General features: G+C 54.7%; 4 protein-coding genes across 4 annotated transcripts; 2 read left to right on the plus strand and 2 right to left on the minus strand.

Annotated features, from left to right (window-relative positions):
• Positions 1-11512: 11512 nt before the first annotated feature.
• GCG54_00009177 (putative transporter) lies at positions 11513-13576 on the minus strand (the record flags this gene model as incomplete). Its single annotated transcript, XM_045409126.1, has 8 exons — positions 11513-12032; positions 12081-12091; positions 12158-12631; positions 12758-12823; positions 12889-12901; positions 12957-13178; positions 13232-13431; positions 13490-13576. 8 exons carry the CDS (start codon positions 13574-13576, stop codon positions 11513-11515), a joined length of 1593 nt encoding a protein of 530 aa, XP_045256371.1.
• A 1026-nt stretch (positions 13577-14602) lies between these two features.
• GCG54_00009178 (uncharacterized protein) lies at positions 14603-17322 on the plus strand (the record flags this gene model as incomplete). Its single annotated transcript, XM_045409127.1, has 6 exons — positions 14603-14684; positions 14914-14994; positions 15060-15694; positions 15723-15752; positions 15798-16324; positions 16374-17322. The coding sequence occupies 6 exons, from the start codon at positions 14603-14605 to the stop codon at positions 17320-17322; spliced, it is 2304 nt and encodes a 767-aa protein (XP_045256372.1).
• A 121-nt stretch (positions 17323-17443) lies between these two features.
• On the minus strand, positions 17444-21494 carry GCG54_00009179 (Alpha-galactosidase mel1; the record flags this gene model as incomplete). Its single annotated transcript, XM_045409128.1, has 8 exons — positions 17444-18223; positions 18279-18543; positions 18598-18794; positions 18855-19024; positions 20389-20638; positions 20690-21047; positions 21111-21357; positions 21410-21494. 8 exons carry the CDS (start codon positions 21492-21494, stop codon positions 17444-17446), a joined length of 2352 nt encoding a protein of 783 aa, XP_045256373.1.
• A 394-nt stretch (positions 21495-21888) lies between these two features.
• On the plus strand, positions 21889-22648 carry GCG54_00009180 (uncharacterized protein; the record flags this gene model as incomplete). Its single annotated transcript, XM_045409129.1, has 3 exons — positions 21889-22111; positions 22154-22467; positions 22523-22648. The coding sequence occupies 3 exons, from the start codon at positions 21889-21891 to the stop codon at positions 22646-22648; spliced, it is 663 nt and encodes a 220-aa protein (XP_045256374.1).
• Between the last annotated feature and the right edge of the window lie 1363 nt (positions 22649-24011).

Raw genomic sequence — 24011 nt, forward strand, 5'->3', positions numbered from 1 at the left:
AGTTGGGGAAGAAGCTCGATTGAGAATAAGGCGAAGGGGACTGCGGAGTGAATGAAAAGAGGATAGTGAGGTGGTAGCACGGGCTGCGGCCACGACCAGACAGTTTAAGGAAAAACGAAAGGCGGGGGGGTGGCGGTCTTGGGCTCTGGGACTCTACCTCACGGAGACCTCAGAGTCGCGACGGGGGGCCTTGGGGGAGAGACCAGGGTGTCGAGTGCTAGCTAGGTTGTAGCGTACAGTGCGCGATACAAGATACCTGGCCTCGAAGGGGGTGGGTGTGGGAGGGGTGGTTGTGATGGATGTTGAATGGGTGGATGAAGAAACTGAGATGATGGTGGTTATGGTGAGGGTGCCTGGGGTCAGGTACCTTTGGCTAGGTAAGAGGTGGTGGGATGGGATAGGCGGATGGGATGTGCGTATCCGTACTTTTTTTTTTTCCCCTTCCTTTCTCTTTTGCTTCCCTCTCGCTCCTGCTTTTCTGGTGCCTGTCTTCCGGGATGCTGCCGTGGTCTCCTTCCTCAGGTCACTCTATCTCCAGCTTATCTAATCACATTTCAATCAACGGATACAATAAGCTGATGGAAGGAGCAGTGGGCATCTGTGATCCAAAAACCGCAAGAGCGAATAGACAATTGAGTCCGAAACAAGACAACATCGACGGAAGGGCTACACCACGGACGCAGACAACGGCGGCGGGGAGATGTCCAGGGAAGCGCATGTACGAAGACTAAGTACGTACATAGGGAACCTTCCCAGCAGAACCAGACGAGCGAACGGGGTTGGTCGAGAAGGTGATGTGGTGTCGAAAGAGGAGAGTGGGTCCTTCCACAAAGTGACGACCTCCCAAGTACCTTTCCCTTCTCTCGTTCACATCACAGTCCATCCCGAGTTTCTTTCCGCTGTCCCTCAGGTCTCAGCTCTGAATTTCTTCAGCCCTTTCCTTCCCCCATCAACACCTGCCTCCTGCTCCTATTTAGGCTCGTTCATCCGGCAGGCGTCTTCTCTCGCCCCCTTCGCCATGCCTGCTTTGACGGAATACTAGCAAAGTCTCGACAACGGTCGCGTTTAATCTTCACCAACCATCAGCAAAGCACAGAGTATCTGTACTCCTCTTGTCTTTCCAGGGCCCCCCAGCAGCCTGCTGAGGGACGAGAGATGAGGAGAGATACTAGCCCACGCCCACCTGCAGCTAAGAAGGTTTTCTCCCAGCTCAAGCGCAAGTACGCAGTACAGGCATTCGCCCAAGGTACAGAGAGCACTGCGAATCAGCATCAGTAACAATCGCTATCAGTCAGTATCTCGACTATCCGCATCTGCATCCGCACGTATCAGTACCGGCAGCGCGGCAGCACCACCCGCATCCAATATGTATTTTGCCTTGCCTTACCCATCATGTACCGCCCGCCGTGCCAAAACTTGACCTCATCTTTCTCGCCTCGTTCTCTTCCACACTTTATCATAAATACATCATGGTCTTTCCCGTCGTGTATTGGTCATTCGGCGCCTCCAAAACGGCATTGAGATGCCTTGAGCAACACCAGGCCCAACTCTCGCGCCTCGCATCTGTATCCTCAGCACATAGGTACAAGTAGATAACTCAACTTCTGAGCAATACGATGCCAGAGAAACCCCCAGCACCAGCCCCAGTTGTAGTCCCCGTCCCCGATAGACGCCAAGCGATGGCATGCCCTGCCAATTGACACTGTTAGGTTGCGTCCCGCCATGGCTGTGGGGCATGTCGGTCAGGTCGCGGCCGACCGGACCAGACTCGCGCGGCCCTAGGCTGGCTGGATTTCTGGACGCGGATTTTGGGGAGTTTCCCACGCCCATGGTCTTTGGCCCGTGGACATCGAAGGTTAGGTTGTTTCCGCACTCATTCATGACTTGCGGCGTGCGCAGCATTCGTACCTACTGCAGCTTGACTCTCCCATGTCTCGCCGATGCGCGCACAGGTAGGGCAGTTGGCTGCGGTACGTACATGTAAATACCTTAGGTAGGTACGGCACTGAGCAATATTGCATGTCTATCTGTACAGTTAGATTCAGAGGCATTTACAGGGTCACCTATGTCATGTAGAATTTTCCTGAAAAGGGGGCGGGCAGGCAAACGCGGTGCAACCGTCGCGATGAACAAGGGGTCGTCGATTTGACGCGTTGAATCTTGTCTTTTCTTTCTTTTCCCTTTTCCTCAACCTTCCTGTCTCCTGGTTCGTGCCGGGCAGCTCGAGCTCTCAAGGACCGTGTGCAGGAAACGTACCTGACTTGTCCGGTTTTGGATCTGTTCCCTGTGTCTCGAAACTGCTCTCCTCGAGTATCGGGCTAACGCAAGGCAGAGGGTTGACGACAGAGGTCGACGTCCTGTCAGAACCTAGAACATTCGCACTGGCGCTGTCAACGCCTTCCTTTTGGCTTCTCTCGCTTGCGGTCGCGTTCGTGGCTTTGCCTTTCCAATGGCTTTGGCCGCCATGCGCTGAACCATGACGGCGCCGCCCATCTGTCGTCGACTTGGTTCCGGGGACAGTCCCTGTCTCTGCCGGCGAGCATGTCAGTCACGTCAGCAGAAGAAAGGCATCCACGACGGCTCCAACTCCAACCACCGGTTCTCTGTGTCTCGCACTCACTCATTGCCCCTCATTTTTAGCTCCTCAATCCCAGGGCCAGACTACCAGTGGCATCCATGGGAAATAAGCGATCGTGGTATGGGTACAGTGTAACACAGTATGCACCATGGCGACTCGTAAACGGTGGTCATAGCAGCGACTGTCCCCGAGTGGTTGGCGTTGTGGCTTCAATGGCAGCGCGATAGACCGAAGGGCCTGCTCCCGTAAAGAGGGGACCAACGACAATGGGAGAAAAAAATGTCCAGCCAAACAAAATGACCGAACCACTCTAGAGAGGAGCCCCTATGGCCTCGACCGCGAGAGACACGAGGAGGCACCGCACAATATTGAACGAACGCGCCAACGAATAATTAATGATTCCTGGGCCAGGTGGGTCTGCTGCCGGCCTGTTGATTGGGATCATGGGGGAATGAATGATCGGGAAAGCGCCCAGTGCGACCAGTGTGTAAGGCACAAAATTGCGCCCCTGCTGCTTACCGCGACTAGCGGTATCGAGGACCTCGGCTTGTCTTTGTCTGCTTTCCGTTCTCTTCACGTCCGCCAATGGCCCTCCGCGTTGGCTGCTTTCAGCTGGATGATGCTCAAGTCGAGAGACGGCTGCTTTCCAACGTCAACTTGTCACGCCCCCGCTGGCCTGGTTGGAACAAGGTCTGCGCGTAAGGCTTCCGGTCCTTGGTGAGCAAGCACTACCCACAGCGCAACGGCCTGGACGTCGGCTCGTTGGACACCTTTGCATTGCGCATTGCATCGCAGCGCTTCTAATGAGTAGTGTGCGGGTACGTACTCGGTGTCCTGCACTGCATTCTGGAGACGGGAGTGCGTGGAACCCTGAGACGCTGTTTGGTTGGTGTTTGGCATCTGGACAGTGAACAGTCTGCTTGATAACTCGAGGGATTCGAAAAGGGTGTAGGGGTAGTCCCAGGTGCCGCTAGGAAGCTGATTTCCTGGTTTGGAGAGCTCTTGTTCCATTAGGCTCATTTGCGCCCATACTCGGCACAGAGCCCTAGAAACCTGCCTCAATCAGCTGTGGCATGTCATCCGCATGGGGCAATTTGCTCATCGTAGCGTGCGGCGCGACAGGCTGGCTGGCGAAGGATTGACGCTCAGCGACGTCCGCAAGCAACCCAAAGTGCGAGTTGCATCGGCCGAGAGAAGTGACGGATGGCCCGCTGCGCATCATGGCCTGCTCAGAAGCGCATGACATGTTCACCCCAGCAATCATTATCACACATTACTCCATTGATTTGCAGAGACTATCGATGTCAAGCTGCATCAGAAAATGACAGAACAAGGGCCACAAAGACGTTGGACGCACGATCATGCCGCGCCGTAGCGTACTATGGCACTATGTAGACGACTCTCACCATCTGGCAGAGGTGGCAGTTGCAGGGCCAACCTGACCAATCAGTGATTGGCGGAAATTGGCAATGGATTAGTTTGTGTGTCCCTCGACGGCGGGATCCAAGAGAGCAGAATCGATAGCGCTGGCCAGACCCAGCTCGGAGGGGGTGACTTTGATGTGTCTCTGGCTGTGGGCGGGTCGATGTTCGTTCGTTCGTTCGCTCGGTCGAGATAGATGCCCCACGCCGTCGCTGACCGAAATCAAACGACACGACACGGCGCGGGCATGGGAGTGTCGTTGAACCAGGGTCTGGTTGGTGGTTTGATGGGGAAGGGGGATGGGAGTCGCCTGTCGGTGCCGTCGCGTTGCGGCACAGCACACAGTGCTCGCTGTCGGCGCTGGCTGCTGGTGCTCAACATGGGACGTGCTGTCGAGAACGTGGCCCCAGAGCGGGGGCAGCCAGGGCGGGCTAAGGATGGGTAGCGTGTGATTACAGCGGCCACGGGCACGGAGCAAATGTCGTGAGCGTGGAGTCGAGGGCCCGGTCTCCAGGGATTCTCTGATGGATGCAACTCAGTGGCCAACCTGAGTGCTCAACGGCATCGAGTAGACTGGGTCGATGCTGGGAGAGGATTCGGAGCTTCGGGGCGGATCATGGAGGAGCACATGTTTGATGGGCAGACGGAGCTGTCAGGGCTCAGGGCAGGCAAGCTTCGGGTCGCGGAGGTGTTTCCTCGCAGCGCGGTGAGCATCAGCCTCGATTGGATGGAAGCAATATACGCTTTGCGCCCTGAGCCCTTGGGGGGCCAGATGCTTTCTGACTTGTGCAGGTCAGCACTCTGTCGAAGACGGGAAAACCGCAGTGTGCGTCCCGAGGACGGGAGGTGCGGTTCGGTGCGTCGTGTCGAGCGAAAGCTGCAGACTTGAGAATGCCAGTCGAAACAAGTGTCGAGGCAAGTTCCGCGATTACACGTTGCCGGAGCGTGCCTTGGACGGTGGACCTGTCCGCAGGTACGTGGGATATGTGGAAAAGGTAAAATTACAAGGCAGGCGTTTGCCCGCACGTGGAGAGGAGTTGGAAAAAGCAATGGGTTTTCCAAGGACCACGGCAGAGTGGTAGGAAAAAGAAAGCGAGATCTGAGATCAGCCACCGGTGAGTGGGAGAGCAGCCCGTTGAAAGTGAACCGGTCAGGAGGTTTGGGCAGAGAAGCCTTGGTTTGTTTGGCAACGTCTCCGGGTGTCGGAAGCAACTGGGGACTTATCAAACTGGGGTTGGCGGACGGCAGAGAAGAAAGAACGACAGTCCCATGAGGTTGTGGTAAGCTCGTGTGAGGTTGAAGAGGCTGAGGCGGGAAGGGATAGATGAAGCCTAAACAAGGTGGGATGTCAAGCCTGACAAGGTAAGGCGTGTCGATTTTGACTTTTGTGCACCCGAATAAGAGATCTGGACGTTGCTCGATTTGTCGTTGACAGCTTTCAGGACAGCGTTTGAAGGACCACGGACCCGGGACATTGCTGGGCTTGCCATGCTGGGCCTGGGCGGCGCGTGCTGTCGAAAGCGTGGAGGCATTTGGCCTGATCAGTGATGACACAAAGAGTACTCTGTCAAGTACGTGTACCCAGGGCGGGCAGGGAAACTGGACCGAGCTCAGTGAGTCCGAGAGCCAACAGCGGTCCAGCGTTCGTTCGTAGGGTCGGGAGAGTGACGACGAGCGACGCGCGACGAGCAACCAACCGCGACTTTTGTCGTCTGGTGGGTGCTGGTGCTGGATCTGCTGTCGGGTCGGAGCTGGGTGGAATGAGATTGAGAGTGCCCATGAGGTGTGGTGTGGAACGGTGGAACGAAGCGGGGAGCAAGGGGGCCGAGATTGGTCCAAACCGTCCAGGAAGAGAAAGAAAGCGATACGGATGGGGGGACATGGAGTCGCGAACGTGCTGCGGGACAGGGGGTGAGCAGGGAAGGTACGTACCGTCACCTACCTGACTGGGCAGGCAACAGTGGGCTGGTGCCCCCGAAGGAAGGGGAAGGCCTCCACGACGGGCAAGAAGTGCAGGCGTACCTTGTGGTACACTGCGACTGCATGGGTATGTGAGCATCCGCTCCGGAGTGAACGTCCAGCGGACTGTGGGCTGGCTATCTATCTCCAGGGCCCAGCCGAGATCCATCAGACGGGCGGCGCACCGATGGCGATGGACGGCGATGATGTTGTGTTGGGCCAGGCTTGCGTATGAGGTGGATGGCGCCCGGCGTCTGGAACCACGCGATGGCAGGCATATTCGAGAGATGATGGCTGCTGCCACAGCTGCCAGTGCCAATGCCAGTGCTAGTGCTGTGAGGCAAGAGCGAGAAAAGGACAGCCGACCATTCCACATCAGGCAGGAGTTGAAGACCCCACACAGTGTGCGTCCTTCGCAGGGTTGTCGGGGTACATGATCCGCTAGCCGTAGGCAAAACCCGAGTCGAGGATAATCAAAAGAAGGCAGGGTAAACGAAAGAATGAATTGTGCGCACGGCAAGGCAAGCAAGCACAGCAAGCAGCATGTCCATGGAGGCCAAGCAAGCAGGCAGGCAGGCAAGCGTCTGACTTGTTGACCTGCTGCTCGGGCGCATAGGGGGGCTAATTACCTTTTGCGAATCGTCAGTTACCGTCTTTGTTAACTGGAAGCTAATAGGTTGCGGATGCCTCACTTACACATACCTACCTGACATATGAACATCAACATCAATATCAATCTTATCCACGACCCCATATCGCTCCATCTCCCGGGACCAGGGCCGGATGTGCAGCACGCTATTTCTCCTCTAGCGCGCGAGCCACCTGAGATTGAGAAGGAGACAGATTGAGGGCATGCGGTCCAGCCTCGATCAACCATCAAACGAACTCGGACTTCGGGCGCGCAAAGAACCTGCCCTGCCCTGCCCTGCGGTCTGCGCGTTTGGTGTCAAGTCGCGGCAAGGTCTGCTCTGTGGTCCGTTCGTCTCCCCAGTACCGGCCGCGGTCAACCGCTGACCATGCCCTGTCGCTAATGGAATCACCCTGCTTGCCCTCGGGCGAGCTGAGGGCTGAGGTTAGGACCACCGTTGGAACAGGAAGCGTTCTGCAGCGGCGTTGGAAACATGTTGCGGCAGTGCGTTCGCTCACTGCCTCTCTTCTTCCTCCCTTGTGCATGTCCTCAACACCCTCAACAGCTTCACAGTGTGCTTTCGCTCCAGATGTCCCGAGACATCCAAAGATGAGATGAGATGGGCTGGGGAGCAGCGCGTGGGTAGGATGCGGCAGGCTGCAGGCCTCAGGCGCAAGTCGGAGTCGGCGTCGGCGACAGCGACAACGACCAGCGTCCCGTCAGTCCATGTCAGATCCATCCCAGGTCCCGGAAAGCTGGCGAGCTGTTGCCGATCGAGAGGAGCCTACCTAGGAGCCTGGGAGGAGAAGGGAACCTAAGGGAAGAAAGGAAAAATACCTTAAGGCTCAGGGCCCTTCTCCTCCCAGCTCCTCCTCCCAGGCCGGAGGAGTACTGCATACAGTACGACGCCCAGTACCAGCCCGCAGGATGGATGTACAGAGGTAGTATTGCGGCACCTACCCTACCGTTACCGCGCCTTCCCTGCGTCTCCCTGCACCTTCCCCAGTCAAACCCAGTCTTACCGGGCCTTTTCCGTGCACGTGACTCCATATCCCCGGGCGGCTAGCTAGGGGTCCTGCGTCAGAGATTCCGGTGAAGCACCTCGCGCCTGATTCACTCACCACCATATACCCTGCTCGCTGCTCCTCTCTGCCTGCACGTTCCTGCAAGACCTCACAGCAGCTCCTTGCACCTTCACAGTGCCCTTTTCTTTGCTGCCGCCAACCCAACATCCAGGGCATCGCATCCATCTTTACTCCCCACTCCCCGGGAGGACGCCGTCCATCACATCCGCCCGCTTCCTTGCAGGTCCCCGGTGAACTTCGGACTGCAACTCACTCTGCGTTTCGTTTCGTTGGACGACCCCGAGCTCAGCACATCCGTCGATTTATCGACATTCAGTCTCTCCCTAGGTCATGCATGCGAAAAGCATGTACGCAATATTCGTTCGCGGGATGCTATCATGCCCGTTTCGCTTGCGTGGAACACGGCGCTGGTTGGGTTCAAAGCTCACATCTCGCAGCGCCTTCTCCCGCCTTCACACCCTCTCCGTCTTCACGCACCAGCGCCCGCCTACGTGACCCATGTCTTACGTCCATCCCCGCGGCAGAAAGAGACTCCTTCGGCGCGCAGACACGCTCAACGCCACAGCCTGTAAGCTCCCGGCACTCGATAGTGCTTCGCGGGAATCATCGCAATCTCGTTCCCTGAGTTGTCGATTTGCGCTTGCCGAATTCTCCTCAGAACCCGGCTCATGCTACTAGTTGAGCGAGCTGCATGAACTCAATCTAGTGGGATCTGAGCCCGTCAACGACCGTCTGGTGTCTACTGTCATATTATCCCCCAGGGATGGCCTCACTTGTCAGCTCGGGGCTAGACCACCACGGCACAACACGCACCCAGGCCTAGAACAGGTAACAAACTGTGGCAGACGTGGCATCTCATCATCAACCTCTTCGCACCTTCCATGCGCCATCTCAGCGGCTCTCAGGCCTATCTTGGGAGCTCTGCGGTCCTTGAGATAGGCAGCCCTGCTTGTCGGGCACCTGCAGTGCGCGCACATGTCAACTTGCATGCTCTAGCTTGGTATTCGCACTTGCAGCGAGCAAGTTTTCACGCAACCTTTGACCTATGAAGCGTAGTTCCGAGGGGCTATGTCCCTTTGCTGATGTCTTGAATCATCATACGAACTCGGCCCGGATCAATCCTATCATTACTGTCACGTAGGAGCTGTCTTCATTTACGAACGTCATCTTAGCAACTAAAAAAAGCAGCATCTCGCCGCGAATGTGGCACGGCTGACTGCGCTGACTTCAGCTCAGAAGATTAAGCCATAACCCATTCAAGAGACGAGGCCCGTGTGGCTATTACTTCTGCGAAGTACCTCCCAAAAAGGGAATGTTGCAGGCAGGTTTGGGGGCTTCAACTAGCAAACCGGCAGGACTGATAGGCGTCGCCGCCACTGAGGAGAAGCTGCGTCTTTCAAACAGTCGATGGGCGCGTGTAGTCAACGATAATTCGATTCTCGCTCTTCCACGACAATCACGGCCCCGGTTGTCCAAGTCTATCGGCCGAGTTCGATCACGCTATGCTTTCTATGGACAACGAATCCAGCTTGGCGGGCTGCCTTGTTCAACGGCCATGGCCTTGAACCATACGTTTCTGGGACGATCGCATGGCCAACTAGCCCAGTCCAGTACGCGTCGCATGTGCACTGTCGTCAAAAAGACCGTGCTGCTAGCGGTTCCTGAGGGATCCAGAGAGGATGCCCCCTGAGCTGTCAATCCCGCGAACGCTTCACTTCCAGACGGACCCCTCGCCATCGATGAATTCGGATTGGCGAGAACTGTGCAGAAGCATGCATCTTCTCGAACAGCGGCTCATTCGAGGGGTCGGCGACCTCAAACTGTTCAGACACTGTTGCTGCAGCTGTTGGCCCCGTGTATCACCCCGCCTGGTGCCATCTCCACAGCTCCGGGTCCAACCTCACTCCGCAGCCCCGGTCTTGCTTAAAGATTCCTCGACAGATCCTAAGCCTTGGCTCGGCTGCCTCTTCCGCCTTTGACGGATGTAAAAAGCATCTCCGAAGACGACGGGTGCTGACAAACGTTTATCGCTCCCGGACCTATTCATGCGGCTAACGTCTTCCAAAATAACGATTGTCGCACGTCGCCACTTCGCCGGAATGCCTCCAAACACTTTGCATGTAATCACACAGTGGCGAGTCTCTCGCTTCACGTTCAAACTCGAAATCTAACCTCATCTCATGGCAGAATTTCCTAGGCTTTCAGCGCATTGCTGGGAACATAGAGAGATGATGCCGATTAGGGTCTCGGTTTCGGTATCAGCCCGAGTCCCTGAGCGAGGGAGAGCTTTGTCCGAGCATGTGTCGTAACCTCCAGACAGTGTTCAACCGTCTTCATCCGGCCAATGTGACAGTCCATCAAGTGCGCGCCGGCGCGCAAACGCCTTTGACCTCTTTGGGACATTCTTCGCCAGCTGGCTCGTGACAATTGCGAGAGAGTTGCCTCTTTCGTGGACGTTTCCGAAGGAGGTCGTACAGCCAGCTATTGCCCTAGACTTTCTCTCGTCTCAATACCTCTGAAAATTGAGTTGACGGCGGAGAGGCAGAGACCACACACTCGCAAGAACGTCATTCCTCACTGAAGCCCCCTCCCTGGCTCCCGCCCGAGCCTGCCTGAATTTCCCTCTGACAGCGGTGTCATTGCTTGAGTTTGACTGGGAAAGCAAGCAATTCAGAGTTGTCCCAGGTCTCTGGTTCTGAACTCTCTTTAGTGATTTGCTGTGGGCTGTTTGGCATGTTGCGTCAAGTTTCATGCCTCGGCCCTCTCGTAGGGGAGGAGACCGAGAAACCTCGGCGGCTGATAAGGGTGTCGCGCTGAAAAATGACAGCATTGGCATGGCAGCTGCCAAATCTCTCGGTCTATAATGACGGTGGTTCCTGTCACTGTATCAAGGTTCTGTTTGATGACTTTGCAATGTCTTTTAACTCCAAATGGCCCAGGTGTCTGGCGTTTGGGAAACGAAGTGCATGATATCTTCGCGAAATCATCTTGAATTGGGCAAGCGTCTTCTTGTAGGGAAGGTGATATGCTACGGTCTATTTCACATGCCGAACGTCACGTTCACGGTGTGCTTGGTTGCATGTGTTCGTTGATATCATTCCAGGCTCAGTGTTGGTTGATGACAGCTGAGGCGTCTTTGACCATCTGTTGCCGACTTTCCGAGGTTGTCTCGTCTTGCATGGTATACAGGCAATGAGATAACACAGTCTGAAGCAAAGACGAGCTCCGGAGCGAAACGCTGAAAGGAAGTTTGTTAGACATAGGGAAAGAAGAGAGCAGGACAGCGGCGAGGGTAAGTAATCGGCGAGAACTCAATGATGGCGTTGGCGGGGATAATTGAGAAAATACAGCATCAAAAGGCAGTTGAGAGACAATCTAAAGACGAACGATGCCGTGCTAATAGACGAGGGGTCATCTTGAAGACAGAATCCCACTTCAATGTTGAGCAAGACAACGGAAGGTCAGCTCGCTGCCTACAAAGGCATTCATGGCAACTACCAATATTGGGGTTCAAATGGCCACGAAGACCAAATTGAGGATGAGGAGCCAAGCATGGACAATAGATCCCGTACTCTAACACTGTCAAGGGTTGATATAACCGACAATTGTGGGGGAATATGCTCGTTGTTGGGACGAGAAGTTGATACTGCATAGAAGTAAACTTGCTAATCCTCGCAGACCGAATGGTTGTCTTCCTCTTTCAGTCCACCTGCGGGTTATGGTTGAAAGAAACCACATACTTTCACTTCTTCATACATGCTGCCCCGGAAACATTCACCATTGTCCAATAGCCCTCTCTGTGTGTTGACACCTACTTGCCAATGCTGGAGACAAGTCGCCTCAAAAGTCATATCTGAAATCGGGGTTCTCCTTATCCGTCAAGTCCGCAAAAGCGTTCGAATGCTCAATCTTCTCGTCCTCGCCCCCATGCCCCTTGACACCAGCCTTGCCATCCTCGGAAATCTCCTCGCCGGCCATGCTCGACGGGTCTGCAGCAGCAGCGGCAGCCGTGCGCTTGACCATGTTGCGACGGACAAGCAGGAACCGCATCAGAACGAGGAACAGGTTGAAGAGGACGTAGAGGCAGAAATGGGCCGTGAAGCCCTTGCGGTAGCGCGGCGCGTCGCTGTCCTGGAAGATCTGGGGCGCCGTCATGTTGCCCGCGGCCCAGCCGATGAACGTCATGGCCAGGGTGGTGGATTTCTTGGTCTGGCCGGCGATGTTGCGGGAGATGAGAGAGAAGATGAGGTTGCCCTCGGCGAGGTAGAATTGGGTGCAGTAGAAGGCGATCAGGAGGCCGATGCGGTTAGACCCGGAGGGCGGGATGCTGTAGATTACCGCTGTGCCAATGATAGCGGGGCTGGATGCAAGTTAGTTTTCTGCTTGAAGGGAGATACCTGGGACTCACATTGTCCAAGCCTGTGGAAAGCGGTCTTAGTACAAGAAGCCATGATGGGGGGAGATGATATGTTGACGCCGACTTACGTGCATAACCCAAGCAGTCTGTTTCGACCAGGTCGCCAGCGTTGCGCTACCGAGCATGACGATGATTGTGACCGCTCCCTGAGCGATATTCAGTAGTTGTGTCTGGAGATAGGTGAAGCCGAACGAGGAGATGATCAAGTTGGAGAAGACGCCCAGCCCGCCGATGATCAAGGTTGAAGTGACCTGGAGCAGCACGTAGCACCAGACCACAGGGTCGGTCACGGCCTCGACCATTTGGTAGCGCTTGTACGTCTTGTTCTGGATGCCGGTCTCGTTGGCGCGGACACGCTCGATCATCAGGCGCTTCTGGTCCTCGTCGAAGCACTTCGCGGCCATGGGTGAGTCGGGGAGCCACCACCCGATGAACAAGCCCCAGACGCAGGTTGCGGCGCCCAGGACGAGGAAAAGCAGCTGCCATGACTTGATGTCGTGGCCGTTGTAGTGCGACGCGCCGTATGCGATGAGACCACCGACCTGTGGTTGTGTTAGCTGACTCCGTAATCCTGAAGGGCATCGTGTTTGTGTGCAAATATCCCGATCAAGTCCAATTCCTAAGGAGCTTGAATGCGAGTAGCCATAAGAGTATAATATGATACATACCATCAACTGAACACCAGTCATGCAGTACCAAAGCGAAGTGAGAATGGACTGTTCTCTCTTGGTGTACTATCAAATGCGAATTAGATTAGCTGAACTTGGGTGCTTAGGGGGTAACTAGGTTAGTAACTTACCCACATCGAAGTCCTGCGATACATGTTAGCACACCCAACTAAAGTTTCAGGAGTCAAGAGCCACGGACATGATGATGAAGGCGGGTTGGACACAGCTTTCAAAGACTCCGAGCAGAAACCGAACAACCATCAGACCGGCAAAGTTCTTGGCGGCGGCAGAGCAGGCAATGACCACGCCCCAGCAGAAGACGTTGACGGAGAGATATTTGGCAACCGGAAACTTCTGCAGCAACATGTTGGTCGGATACTCTCCAACCAACACGCCCATGTAGAGGATGGTGCCGAGCCAGCTGCGGTAATGTCAGAATACTTGACTTTGGCTTTCTTAGCAGGATGTACACACCTGAATTGGTTGTTGTGCGTGAGACCGGCATCTTGTCTGATGTTCATCACAGACGCAAAGCCAAGAGTGCCCTTATCGAGAGATTGGCAGAAGTAGGTGCCCAGCATACAGGCTAGAATGCGACGGTTGATGATCCAGAACAGCTCCCTGCTTTTCTTCTCATCGACGTAGGTTGCCGTCATACCGGCGTATTCATGGGTCTAGCAAAATGTTGTTAGCGGTGTTGTTGTCGTGTCCTTCGGAATACACTAGGCTGACCTCCTTGTCGCCCTCTCGATGCTCGACAGGAACTTCAGAGACAGGCGTAATGGCGCTGTCTCCCTGAGCCAATGAACCTTGCTTCATGATGTCTTGTGGGTGGGCTCTGTGGATCCGGTGAGATCTTTAGTGATCAGAGGTCGAAATGGCTGGGTCGTGTGTCTCCATGCCCCCTTTTACCCCGGATTTGACTTGGTTAGTGAGCCTCCTATATGCAGACGATGCTAGACTTCCTGGGGACCCCAACTTTTGCAAATCCGGAGCGGCGGAGTCAGAGAAGCTCCTCGCGCTAGACAGGTGAGCTGATGGTGATGCCGGGGGTGGGACGCGGGCGGAATGGCTGCTCGGGCACGCCTCCGGTACCTACCCCGGTGCCCGGAGACGGGGGTTGGTGGAAGGTGGGCGGATCGTCGTTCGGGTGTTGCCTTGCATTGGACCTGCTACCCAGGCTTTAGAGCTTTCAGAATGGAAACTGGCTGCCGCTAAATTGTTTGCTGCCCCCTCGGCTGTTGAATCTTTTCCTGGACTACAAGTTTCTGGGTTGGTGGTTTGTGATGGTGGTTCCTGGTTGGAGCGGTTGATGGCAAGCAGCACTTGAACCGAGGTCTTGACCTGAAGACGTCGAAGAACCTCTCGTGTCCCGGACGTGCTGTGTCTTGCTACTGGCCCGCTGGAACAGGGCAGACTAGCTGTTATTCACTCAAATTTCTGGCCAGGTCTTTTGCCTCTTAGAAAAAGACTCTTGTTAGATTCCTCGTGGGAGAATTTTGCGTGGACTTTTGTTCGTCCGCTCAAGCAAGCTATCATGTAGGCTATCGGCACAGCTGCAGCGAGTGCACGAGCGGAAATCACAGGACGCGTAGCAAGGGTCCAACCCGCTGTGGCTTGCTCTCAGCGGTCCATCAGTGTGGCATGTTATTTGTGACAGGCCTGCATTCCCCGCACATCTTCCCCACGTTCGAGTTTCGATCCCCAACTTAGCCTGGATCGAACGGCACCCTTTTCTGAACTTGGATAGCTCGCCCGATCACGTCTTTATTATCAAAATGTTGACTCCTACAAACTCCATTTGCCAGCCTCGAGTGCTTTGTGATTTCCGTGGTCTTGGGCTCAATGGCGTTCGAGGACGATGACGAGGCCATGTCTGGTCGCTCCGGCGGTGAAGAAGATGGCCAACCGCGGTCCAAGAAGCGACGTACAAACTCGAATACGAATGGCTGCGACACGGAAGGTCCCGCGTAAGAATTTCTCGCGCAACGAGCTCCGGTACGCTTGTAATTTGGCTCACGAGAAATTTCAGCTGTCAATCGTGTCGGAAAAAGAAAGCGCGCTGTTCCAGACGACAACCCTGCTCTGCCTGCGTGCGATACAGTTGGTTCATGTCGTCTAGGATCCGGGAGCAACTCTCTAATATCAGATCCCAGATGTCGAGTGCGTGTACGACGACAGGAGGTCCAAGCCAGGACTGCGAACCGGGGCAGTCGAGAATCTCAGCCAGCGAGTCGGTGAGCATCCATCAGCATTTCCGACCAATCGTCAAAGCCCTGACTTCATGACTGACGTTTCACAGCAACTCTCGAGAACATGTTTCTAGGCCAAGGAGTCCTGTGGCAGCAAGTATTCAATGCCTTGAGCACCGCGACCCATCCCAACTCGTCCAGTCCTAGTCAAGAGGAGTCATCAAACACGTCTCTCAATGAAACGGCTGCTTCTCTGAAGAACACCCTCGCAACCCTTGCTGAAGGTGGGGAGCCCGCAATGGCAACTCTGGCCGCTTGGCGCCCCAAGAATCCGGAAACACAGACGACAGCGCCCAAAGGAAATACACGCGCCAATGCCAAGCTCGACTCCGTTGTTGACGATTCTTTGCTCCCTGAGGCGGACCTCGTGGATAATCTTGTTGAGATTTACTTTGCGAACATCCACCCCTGGATCCCGATGCTTCATGTCCGCCAATTTCGCGAGCGGATGCTGGATCCCGAACAACGAACGCAACTGAGTACGATATTCCATGCTATTGTGAGCCTCTGCGCGAGATTCTCCCAGGATGCCCGTCTTGGTTCTCCTGAGGAAAAGACTCGGTACGCAAAACGATGTCGGCAATTTGTTATCTTGAACAGCATGGAATCTTTCTCCGTGGAAAATTTACAGGCGTTGACGATTATTGCGTTTGATACTGTTGGTCCATCAGCTCACCCTGAATACGTCACACGATCTGACAGCGGTTTGACAGATTGGAAGCGGTCGAGGTCCCTCTGCATGGGTAAGAAAATTTGCCATTTTCCCCGTCACAAAGCTAACATTGCAGTCAATCGTTGGGAGCATGACAAGAACTGTGGAGCAACTGCAACTCAGCGTGGAAGACGAAGACCAGCCACCGGCTTCGAAACGTCTCATAAAGAGAATGGAGTTCCTGAAACCCTGTCGATTTTGGAGCGAAAGAGAAGAGAGGCGGCGAGTGTTCTGGAACATCTTCCTAATGGATCGGTTTTGCAGCATCGCCACTGGATGGAACTTCTCATTGACCAGTGCAGATGTCAAGAGACGCCTTCCGTGCGAAGGTGCCCTCTGGGAGGCCGGCAACCCGCTTCAGACACCGACTCCGTATTTCGGTGTCGCTGATCAGTCAAGCGGTGCCACTGGAACACTCCCGTCCGCGAGACCAGAAGAAGCGGCCCAAGACTCGCTGGGAGGGTTTGCATACTGCATAGAGGCCACTGAAAGCCTCAGTCTGGTCACGTCATTCTTCCTCCAGCAAGCGATCGATGTCTCAAAGTCCCATGAGATACAGGTCTGGTTGATGAAGTTCAAACAGCTTGACTTGCGTCTAGTGCAGTAAGTCTGGCTCAATGCGTCAAAGTACGGCTGTTTCTAACACTAGCAGATGGAAGATATTCCTGCCAGAACAATGGCGAGAAGCGTGCGTCCTGAACAACGACGGGATTATGGACCCCAATCTGTCCTTGGCTCACGTAACGCACAATACTGCTGTTGTTCTCCTCCACCAGGGCATCGCCTACCCCTTGCCGGAATGGCAATCCACCCGCATCCGATTACCATCCGCCTCTAGTTCAGAAACATGCCTCGCAGCTGCTACAGAAGTCGCAATCATAGCCGAGAAGTTTCTGCAGGACTCGCAACATGTTGTCAGTCCTCAGTTCGCTTTCTGTCTCTTCATCTGCGGACGCATGTTCCTAGCGCATTCACTGTACTACAGCGTGACGCTGCCAGGTGGCTTTGACTCGCTGGTGGGGAGCTTGCGGACGATCGCAAGTAGGTGGAATGGCCCTGGCGACACGTCGGAGAATTTGGCTTCAAAGTTTGCAGGGAGGCTAGTCCAAGCTCGTCAACAAGGCCATGGCATGTTGGACATCAGGCAGGCCGTATACTCAGACGACAGGCACGAAACGTCCTCTCCGCTGTCCGGTAATAATGTCAGGACACCCGGTGCCGTCCGCCCCGGCGCAGGTCGTCCTAACAACGGCTTCTCTCCGAATCCGGACGGTGCGTACGTGGGCGGCTTCGGCGCTTCAGGCGTGGATTTCGACCAAGAAGCATCTCCTGACAGCATTTCCCTGGCCTTCCCCCCGCTCCCTCTGGCTTTCCATGCTCAGAACCCCAGCCGAGGGCCTACAGCAATGCCATCACCTGTGCCGGCGAACCTGCAACCTAATTTGGGCGGTTACGATCACTACGATATGGGGATATCGAATGTGCATAATGGAGGACCAAATATGGTTGGAGAATTTGAGGACCTCAACACTTATCTGGACTACTCTTTCCTGCCGAACCAACGGGTAAGCATGTTTTCTGGGGCAGCCGAGAAGGAGTAAGATGCAACAAACCCCTTCATTCACTGCGAGGAGACTTGATTGCCCCTAATGTAGTATAATTTCATGTGGAAAGTAAACACAGATGATCAGTCTATTCAATGTAGGCCCCTGCTCTGTATTCTCAAGCACGCTCCTCAAATAATTCTGGAACCCCCATCTCGAGAAGCTTGTTCCCTGCCAGCAAAAAGAAATAGTCGGCGTACACCAGCCCGTGGTTCGCCCATCTTCTCGGTGCGAATTCGTAGTTGTTGATGGTCGCGCCGTTCAAGATCGTTTCAGGCTCACCTTCCCCGTCCACGTCCCAGCCGACCTCTTCCTCCACAGTCCCATGCTCAACAGTGTCAATCGTCCTCTTCAACTTTAGATATTGGCCGCCACCATTCATGTGAGTAGTACATGTCGCTCGGATGAGCCTGAAAGCATGCTTGAGGTACGCCGACTCTCTTCCCAGAGACGTCAAGGCTTCATGGATCAATAGCATGCCGTAGGCAGTGATCATCGCGGCACTGACATCCGGAGGCTGTGTCTCGTCCTTCGGGGCCGTGAAATCCCACGGAGGGATCCAAGTGGATGGAAGCTGGGCGATGAAGTACTCCGCGCAAGAAATCGCAGTCTCGAGGAAGGAGACGTCACGAGTCCAGCCGTAAGTCTGCGCAAAACCAGCAATGGCCCACGCCTGGCCTCTCGACCAGGAGGACGTGTCGGAGTAGCCTTGGTTGGTGATCTTCTCCTTCGGCACGCCGGTCTTCTGTTCGAAATTCACCACGTGAAACGTCGAGAAGTCTTCGCGGATGTGATGGGTCCGGGTCGTTTCGGCATGCTTGACGGCTGCATTGTACATGTCCTGATCTCCGAGCTGGGCAGCAGCCCAGAAGACCATGTCGAGGTTCATCATGTTATCCTGGAGGGGTAATTAGTACTCCTGATGATGACCGGATGTGCCGGGGATCCCTTACGATGATGACAAGAAAGTCCTTGCTTGGATCCAGAAACTTGTAACGCTTGGTAACGCAGACGTCCCAGGACCGAATCGATCCGACAGTGTCGTCGTATCGACTATAGAGAGACTTCGCGGCCATGATTGCGGACTCGAACGCCCGTCGGTCATGGTTCAGCTCCCACGCCGGGCGAGCCCATGGAAATATCATGAAACCGAGGTCATGGGTCGTTGTGAGATGTGCGTTGGGATGGAGGTTTTCCGTCCACCATGAACAGGCGAACCTGTAGTCTAGGTCAGAGGAAGTATTGTTTTTTTTTTAGGAATTGCAATCTTACTCCAGATGCATCTGGTGGGGTTCTTGTCCGTCAGACTGTCCCAGGTGCCTCAGCAGATGGATGTGCTTCCGTCGTCGCTCTAGAAGGAGGTAAAGACATCCTGGGAAGAATCCCGACGTCCAAAAGTCCAGCTCCCTATAGACGTACTTCGTGCCACCTGGCTTGGTGTACTCCGGAAACAAAGTTGGCGGTGCGGGCTTGGAATGGTCTGTCAGCCTGCCACTTCTTGCCTGCGGAGGGCGGTTGCATCTGCTTACTGAGGAAAAGCTCTGCTGGGCAACACCCCATATTTTGGCGGCTGCTTTTGGAGAAAAGAGCATGTACGACAAGGGTATCTCGCTGCTGTTCGTTGACAGAGGAGGAGTCGTTAGACCGTCTGCCTCTTCTGCATGCTCGTGGTAGACCTTGTTGCGCTTCTGTGTCTGATCTGGCATGTAAGTCCTGCCAATTGTATCCAGACGAATTTTCTTATCTTACCGAAGCAGTCCCGTTCGCCGTCGAGTCAGAGCCAGTACAGCCTCTCTTGACGCCAGTAGTTGTACCTGCGTCGGGCGCCATAGTCTTGGGTATCAAATTGAAAGGGGCCAAGTCCACCACGTAACGTGAAGGAAATCTTCGACCGAAGATTTGGCCAAGCTGGACTTTTTCGAACCTCAGAAGACTCTCATGTTTGGGGCAAGCCTTTCAAGTAGGCGCTCCTCCAAAACGGACTTAGTCACGAGAAAGCGCCCACTTAGGCGCGACTTGCCTTGTTGCCCTCTGTAGAGCATGCCAAGACTACTATTTTGCTCTCGGTAGAGATTTCGGGCCGTCGGGCCATCAGAACGATCGTCAGTGATGATAATGTGCCAGGGTAGTGTGTTCATCGGCGCCGTCGGAGAATGCTCCGGTATATGCCCCGGCTCCGGTCGGTGGAAGCCATACCGTATTCCATCTAGCATCATCTTTCCGCAATTCGGATCCCCCACGTTAAAACGCGACAGGAAACCTTTGAATGATGAGCGGATAGTGCTCGACTGAGTATTCTGGTGTGGTTGTTAGACATAACCTAGGCTCTTGAGGAAGGAAGCATGTACTGGAATGAACGTGTAGGTTCCTTTTGTGGGAAGGATTAAATATGAAGTGGTGAGAAAAGAAAGAACCAAACAGCAGTCCTCTGTTCTTCATAGTTGACGGATACATTTCTGATGGCGTGAAACATCGAACACGTCGTTTGCTTTGAAAGTGATTTGGCGTTTCTTCGTAGATTCTAATTCGAGACATTATAGGTAGCTGCGAAGATAGCCATGCTGATCTTACAGTCAACCGTAGACTTTATCATTGGATCCTCGAGATCTTGTGTTTGAAGTTTATTTCTAGACCTTTTTGCCGGCTTCTTTTGTGAATTTCTTGTACCATACTTCGCGCCATTTCGGGCTCAACGCCTGATATCCTAAGAGTAGAGCCGTATCAAAACGAGTCCATGCAAAGTTGTACCACGATACTCAAGCGCTGAAATCGATGCAATAAACAAAGATCTCCCATAGTCAAACCTTTGAAATCAACAAGATAGCAGGAGCACCTTGGTCTGCCCAACCGCCACGTTCTTTAACAAAACTTTGCCCTCCAAAACTTCCACATCCTCCGCCGCCCAAACCTCCCTGACCTTCACCCTGTCAGTACACACTTTCTCCAGCCCAATGCCATCAAGCGGCACATTGATATCTACCAGCTCATTCCCATAGTTCAACGCTAGCACCACGTGTCTATACTTTCCAGTGTCGACAGGCCCTGCCCAGACTTGCACCTTACCCTCTGTCGACAAGTCCGGCAAATACTTCACCGCCTCGCCCCTCTGGTCCTGAGATATGGCAATAATGTCTCGGTTCAGAAGAACCTTCAACGATTGCTCTCGAATCTTGGTGACATCAGCACCAATAATGAGCGGCGACTTCAACGCCGCCCAGAACGAAAAGTGCGTCTGCTCCTCGACCTCGCTCATGACGTTCCCAACGCCAACCTCAAGCATGTCCATATCCGCCCACGACATCCGCCCCTTCTCCTGAAACGGCGAGATCTCTCTCATCTTCCGGATCATCGTCAGCACACTCACCCCCGCATATCCCGTGTTCAGGCAGTACGCGGTCGGGCAGGCGCCGGCCTTGTCCTGCGCGAACGAGGCGTAAATGTCCCCGGACATGCGGTACGAACCCGCGCCAACTTGGTCGGCCCAGTACCACGGGAATTGGTGTCCCCACTGGCACAGCGAGTAGAAGATGTCGCGGCCGGTGTTGCGGAGGGCGTTGGACATGGTCTGGAAGCGCTCCTGCTGCGTGTGCGTCCCGGCGTGGAAGCCGCCGCAGTTGTCGTACTTGAGGTAATCGGTGCCCCAGTCCGCGTAGGTCTGGGCGTCGAGGTCCTCGTAGCCCCAGCTTCCGGGAGCGAAGCCGCAGGTGAAGATTCCGGAATCGCTGTGGAGGCAAGATGTCAGTTAATATGCCTAATGTGATGAAGAAAGGGTGGAGCGCAGGCACCTGTATATCCCGACTTTGAGGCCCATGTCGTGGATGTGGTTGACGAGGGCTGAGCCTCCTGACGGGAAACGCGTGGAGTTGAACTCTTGGCGCCCGTCCGTGGCACGTTCGTCGGCTTGCCAGCCTTCGTCCATGATCAGGTACTTGTAGCCTGCTGCTGCAAGCCCCGTGTCAACCAGAGCTTTGGCGGTGGTTTCGATGATGGACTGGTTGATGTTTGCCTTGAATGTGTTCCAGGAGTTCCATCCTATTGCAACATCAGTATGCCATGCTGCTCGTGTGTTGCGCTGTGGGCTTACCCATCTGCGGCCGTGATTCCATGCCCCCAGGAGCTCCCAGGGTAGGAGCAGCAGATGTGGCGAGAAGACAGAGCAAGAAAATCATGGTGCCGGCGACAGGGCCAAGATTGGACAGACCCAATACCCAATATCCGCCAGCACATCTTGATATTCACATTTATATACCAGCATATAATCACAAATATCAAGAAATATGGCACATAGCGGACTCGTCACTCCCCAGAATCGTCCGGTGAATCCTCCGATGCGGGCTGTCCCGATTCGCCGATGATCTGCGGGGGATGTCGGGGTAGAGCTGTACCCCGCAACTCCGGGATGATTGCCGGGGCTCGGCGCCGGCCCGGGAGACTGTGCTCCGGTTTTCATGTGCCTAACGTTCTCTCAATAATGGGGGACTACAAGAATACAAAAACATAAGTAGGAATCTCCGTCTAACCTTCACCCCGGGCTGGGATGCTTTGCCTTCAAGAAATCTCGTCATGAAGTTGTCTACGGTCTTAGGCTTTATAATCTTTGGGCCTGTCTGTGCTGCGGGCTCTTCTGATAGACGGCCGCTGTCGTATGCTCCGAAGCCAGACGGTACTTATGTGCCCGCGAAAGCTGACGGAGTGATTACACTCTTGGACTTTGTCAATTCTAGAAGTGACTTGGCTGAACTGGCCAAAGTCTTGAATGGATCAGCAGGTAACAAGACCTCTGAGAGTACATCGTGGCTACCCAGGGAATGAAGCTGACGAACGGCAGGCTTCCTTGAGGCGTTCGACACAACCCCCACGTGGGAGTTCACCTTCTTCGCCCCTTCCAATGAGGCCTTTGCGAAGCACACCGGGCAGTACTTCAATAGTTTCACACCGACACCCAAGGGCAAATGGTGGCTCGGCAATCTCATACAGCACCACTACATCCCCAACACGCAACTCAACATTGGCGTCTTCAACGAGACAGCGTCGCGGATACAGGCCGGGTCGTATCTGTACATCGGGGCCCAGATCAAAGACGGCACGTTGTGGCTGAACGACGTAGCAACAGTCACAGAGGGGGACTCGAGGGTCACCAAGGTACGCGCTGTCTGCTGTCACTTCTCACGGCCTGACTGACCAATGAATGAAAAAGGGTACTATCCACATCATCGACCGGATCCTAGACCCTTCGGCACAGCTTTTCGAAGCTGACCGGCCGAAGGCGGGCCAGAAATTCATCCCTGGGAGCTGTTCTGATACTTCGCTGCCGTACTGCTAGCGTGGGCGCGCACTTGTTGGGGGCGCAAATGCCGATAGATAGGAGCAGCTGGGGCAGGGAAGCGAGCGCGGCCATGAAGTTCGATAGTAGACCGAGATGATCGACAATTCTCCGACATGCCAGAACGTGGCGCAGGGTGGTGAACGGGCAGAAGCGGGTTGCTCATTCCCTTGGAGCCGTTGCAGTTGTCTCAGGCCGTTCCGATATTCCGTCCTTCGGGGCCATCCCTGTCGCATCTTGTTGCCCTTAGTCGTGCGAACCCACCGCACCACACCACACGCGCCCTCCATGAGTGAATTTTCGAGCTGCTGTCCTCAACAAGCAATGAACTTGCTTTAATCAAATCAGCCCTGATGGTCTAGCGGTATGATTCTCCCTTAGGGTTATCGTTTCGACGATTCAATCTGGGAGAGGTCCCAGGTTCGATCCCTGGTTAGGGCCCATTCCTTTTTGCGTGTCAGCGTCTGACGCCGTTGGGTCGTTGGGTGGCTTTTTTAGTGACTCGATGGTCGAAAGGAGCGTCTCGTCGTCCATTTTAGCGTACGATGAAAATCTCAACTGAAAGCAAGCACAACTCGTTGACAGTCTCTCCCGAGCATGTGAGTGATATCAGACCTCGCTGTTTCACTGAGTCGGCCTGGTCGTGTTTGTGAGGACTGAGCAGACAGCGTGCAATTGTGCAGCGCCAGGAAAAACAGTGCACATCGAAACGAGTTGCCCCTCAATAATCAGCAGTCGATCTTGGTAGCGAGCCATGAAATCGTCAGACGTGGGAACAGTCACAGACCAAGAGTCGACGAAGACGAGCCGTAAGATGCAATGTAGCCCTATCCGCGCACGGCATTGAGTTGCCGGTGGAGTTGGGTGTTTCCTGAGGCTCGCGCGCTCGTTTCTCATGATCCCATGAATCGACACACGCAACGGAACGGGAACGGGAGCGCAAGTTGGGCGAAACATGATGCAGGGCCTTCAGGCGCGTCAACGGCTGTGCATTTAATGCCCACTTGGGGTTTCCTGCGGCTGCGAGGAGATGACAACGCGATGAGCTGCAAGGAGCAGAAGCGAGAAGCGAGAATGACAGGTCTGGGCGTCCAAACAAACCTGGAAGCAATTCGCGAAAATCACAGTCCTCATGATGAGGCGCTCTGGACCTTCAGCGGCGCAGTCGCGGCAGCGGACGCAAGAAATGAAGAGAGACAGCAGAAAAAGAGAAGAGGGCCCGAGATGGCACTAACGGCCCTGATCCCTGGCGTCGTTCCCGAGCACCACCGCAACCGCAGCCCACAGGCTGAGCCCACAGCGCCTTTTTTAGTCGCCCATCTCCGGCACACACCTTGATCAGAGTAAGGTAGTGGAGACGGCC

The sequence above is a fragment of the Colletotrichum gloeosporioides genome (assembly GCF_011800055.1).
Source record: "Colletotrichum gloeosporioides strain Lc1 chromosome Unknown consensus_117, whole genome shotgun sequence".
Classification (NCBI taxonomy): Eukaryota; Fungi; Ascomycota; class Sordariomycetes; order Glomerellales; family Glomerellaceae; genus Colletotrichum; species Colletotrichum gloeosporioides.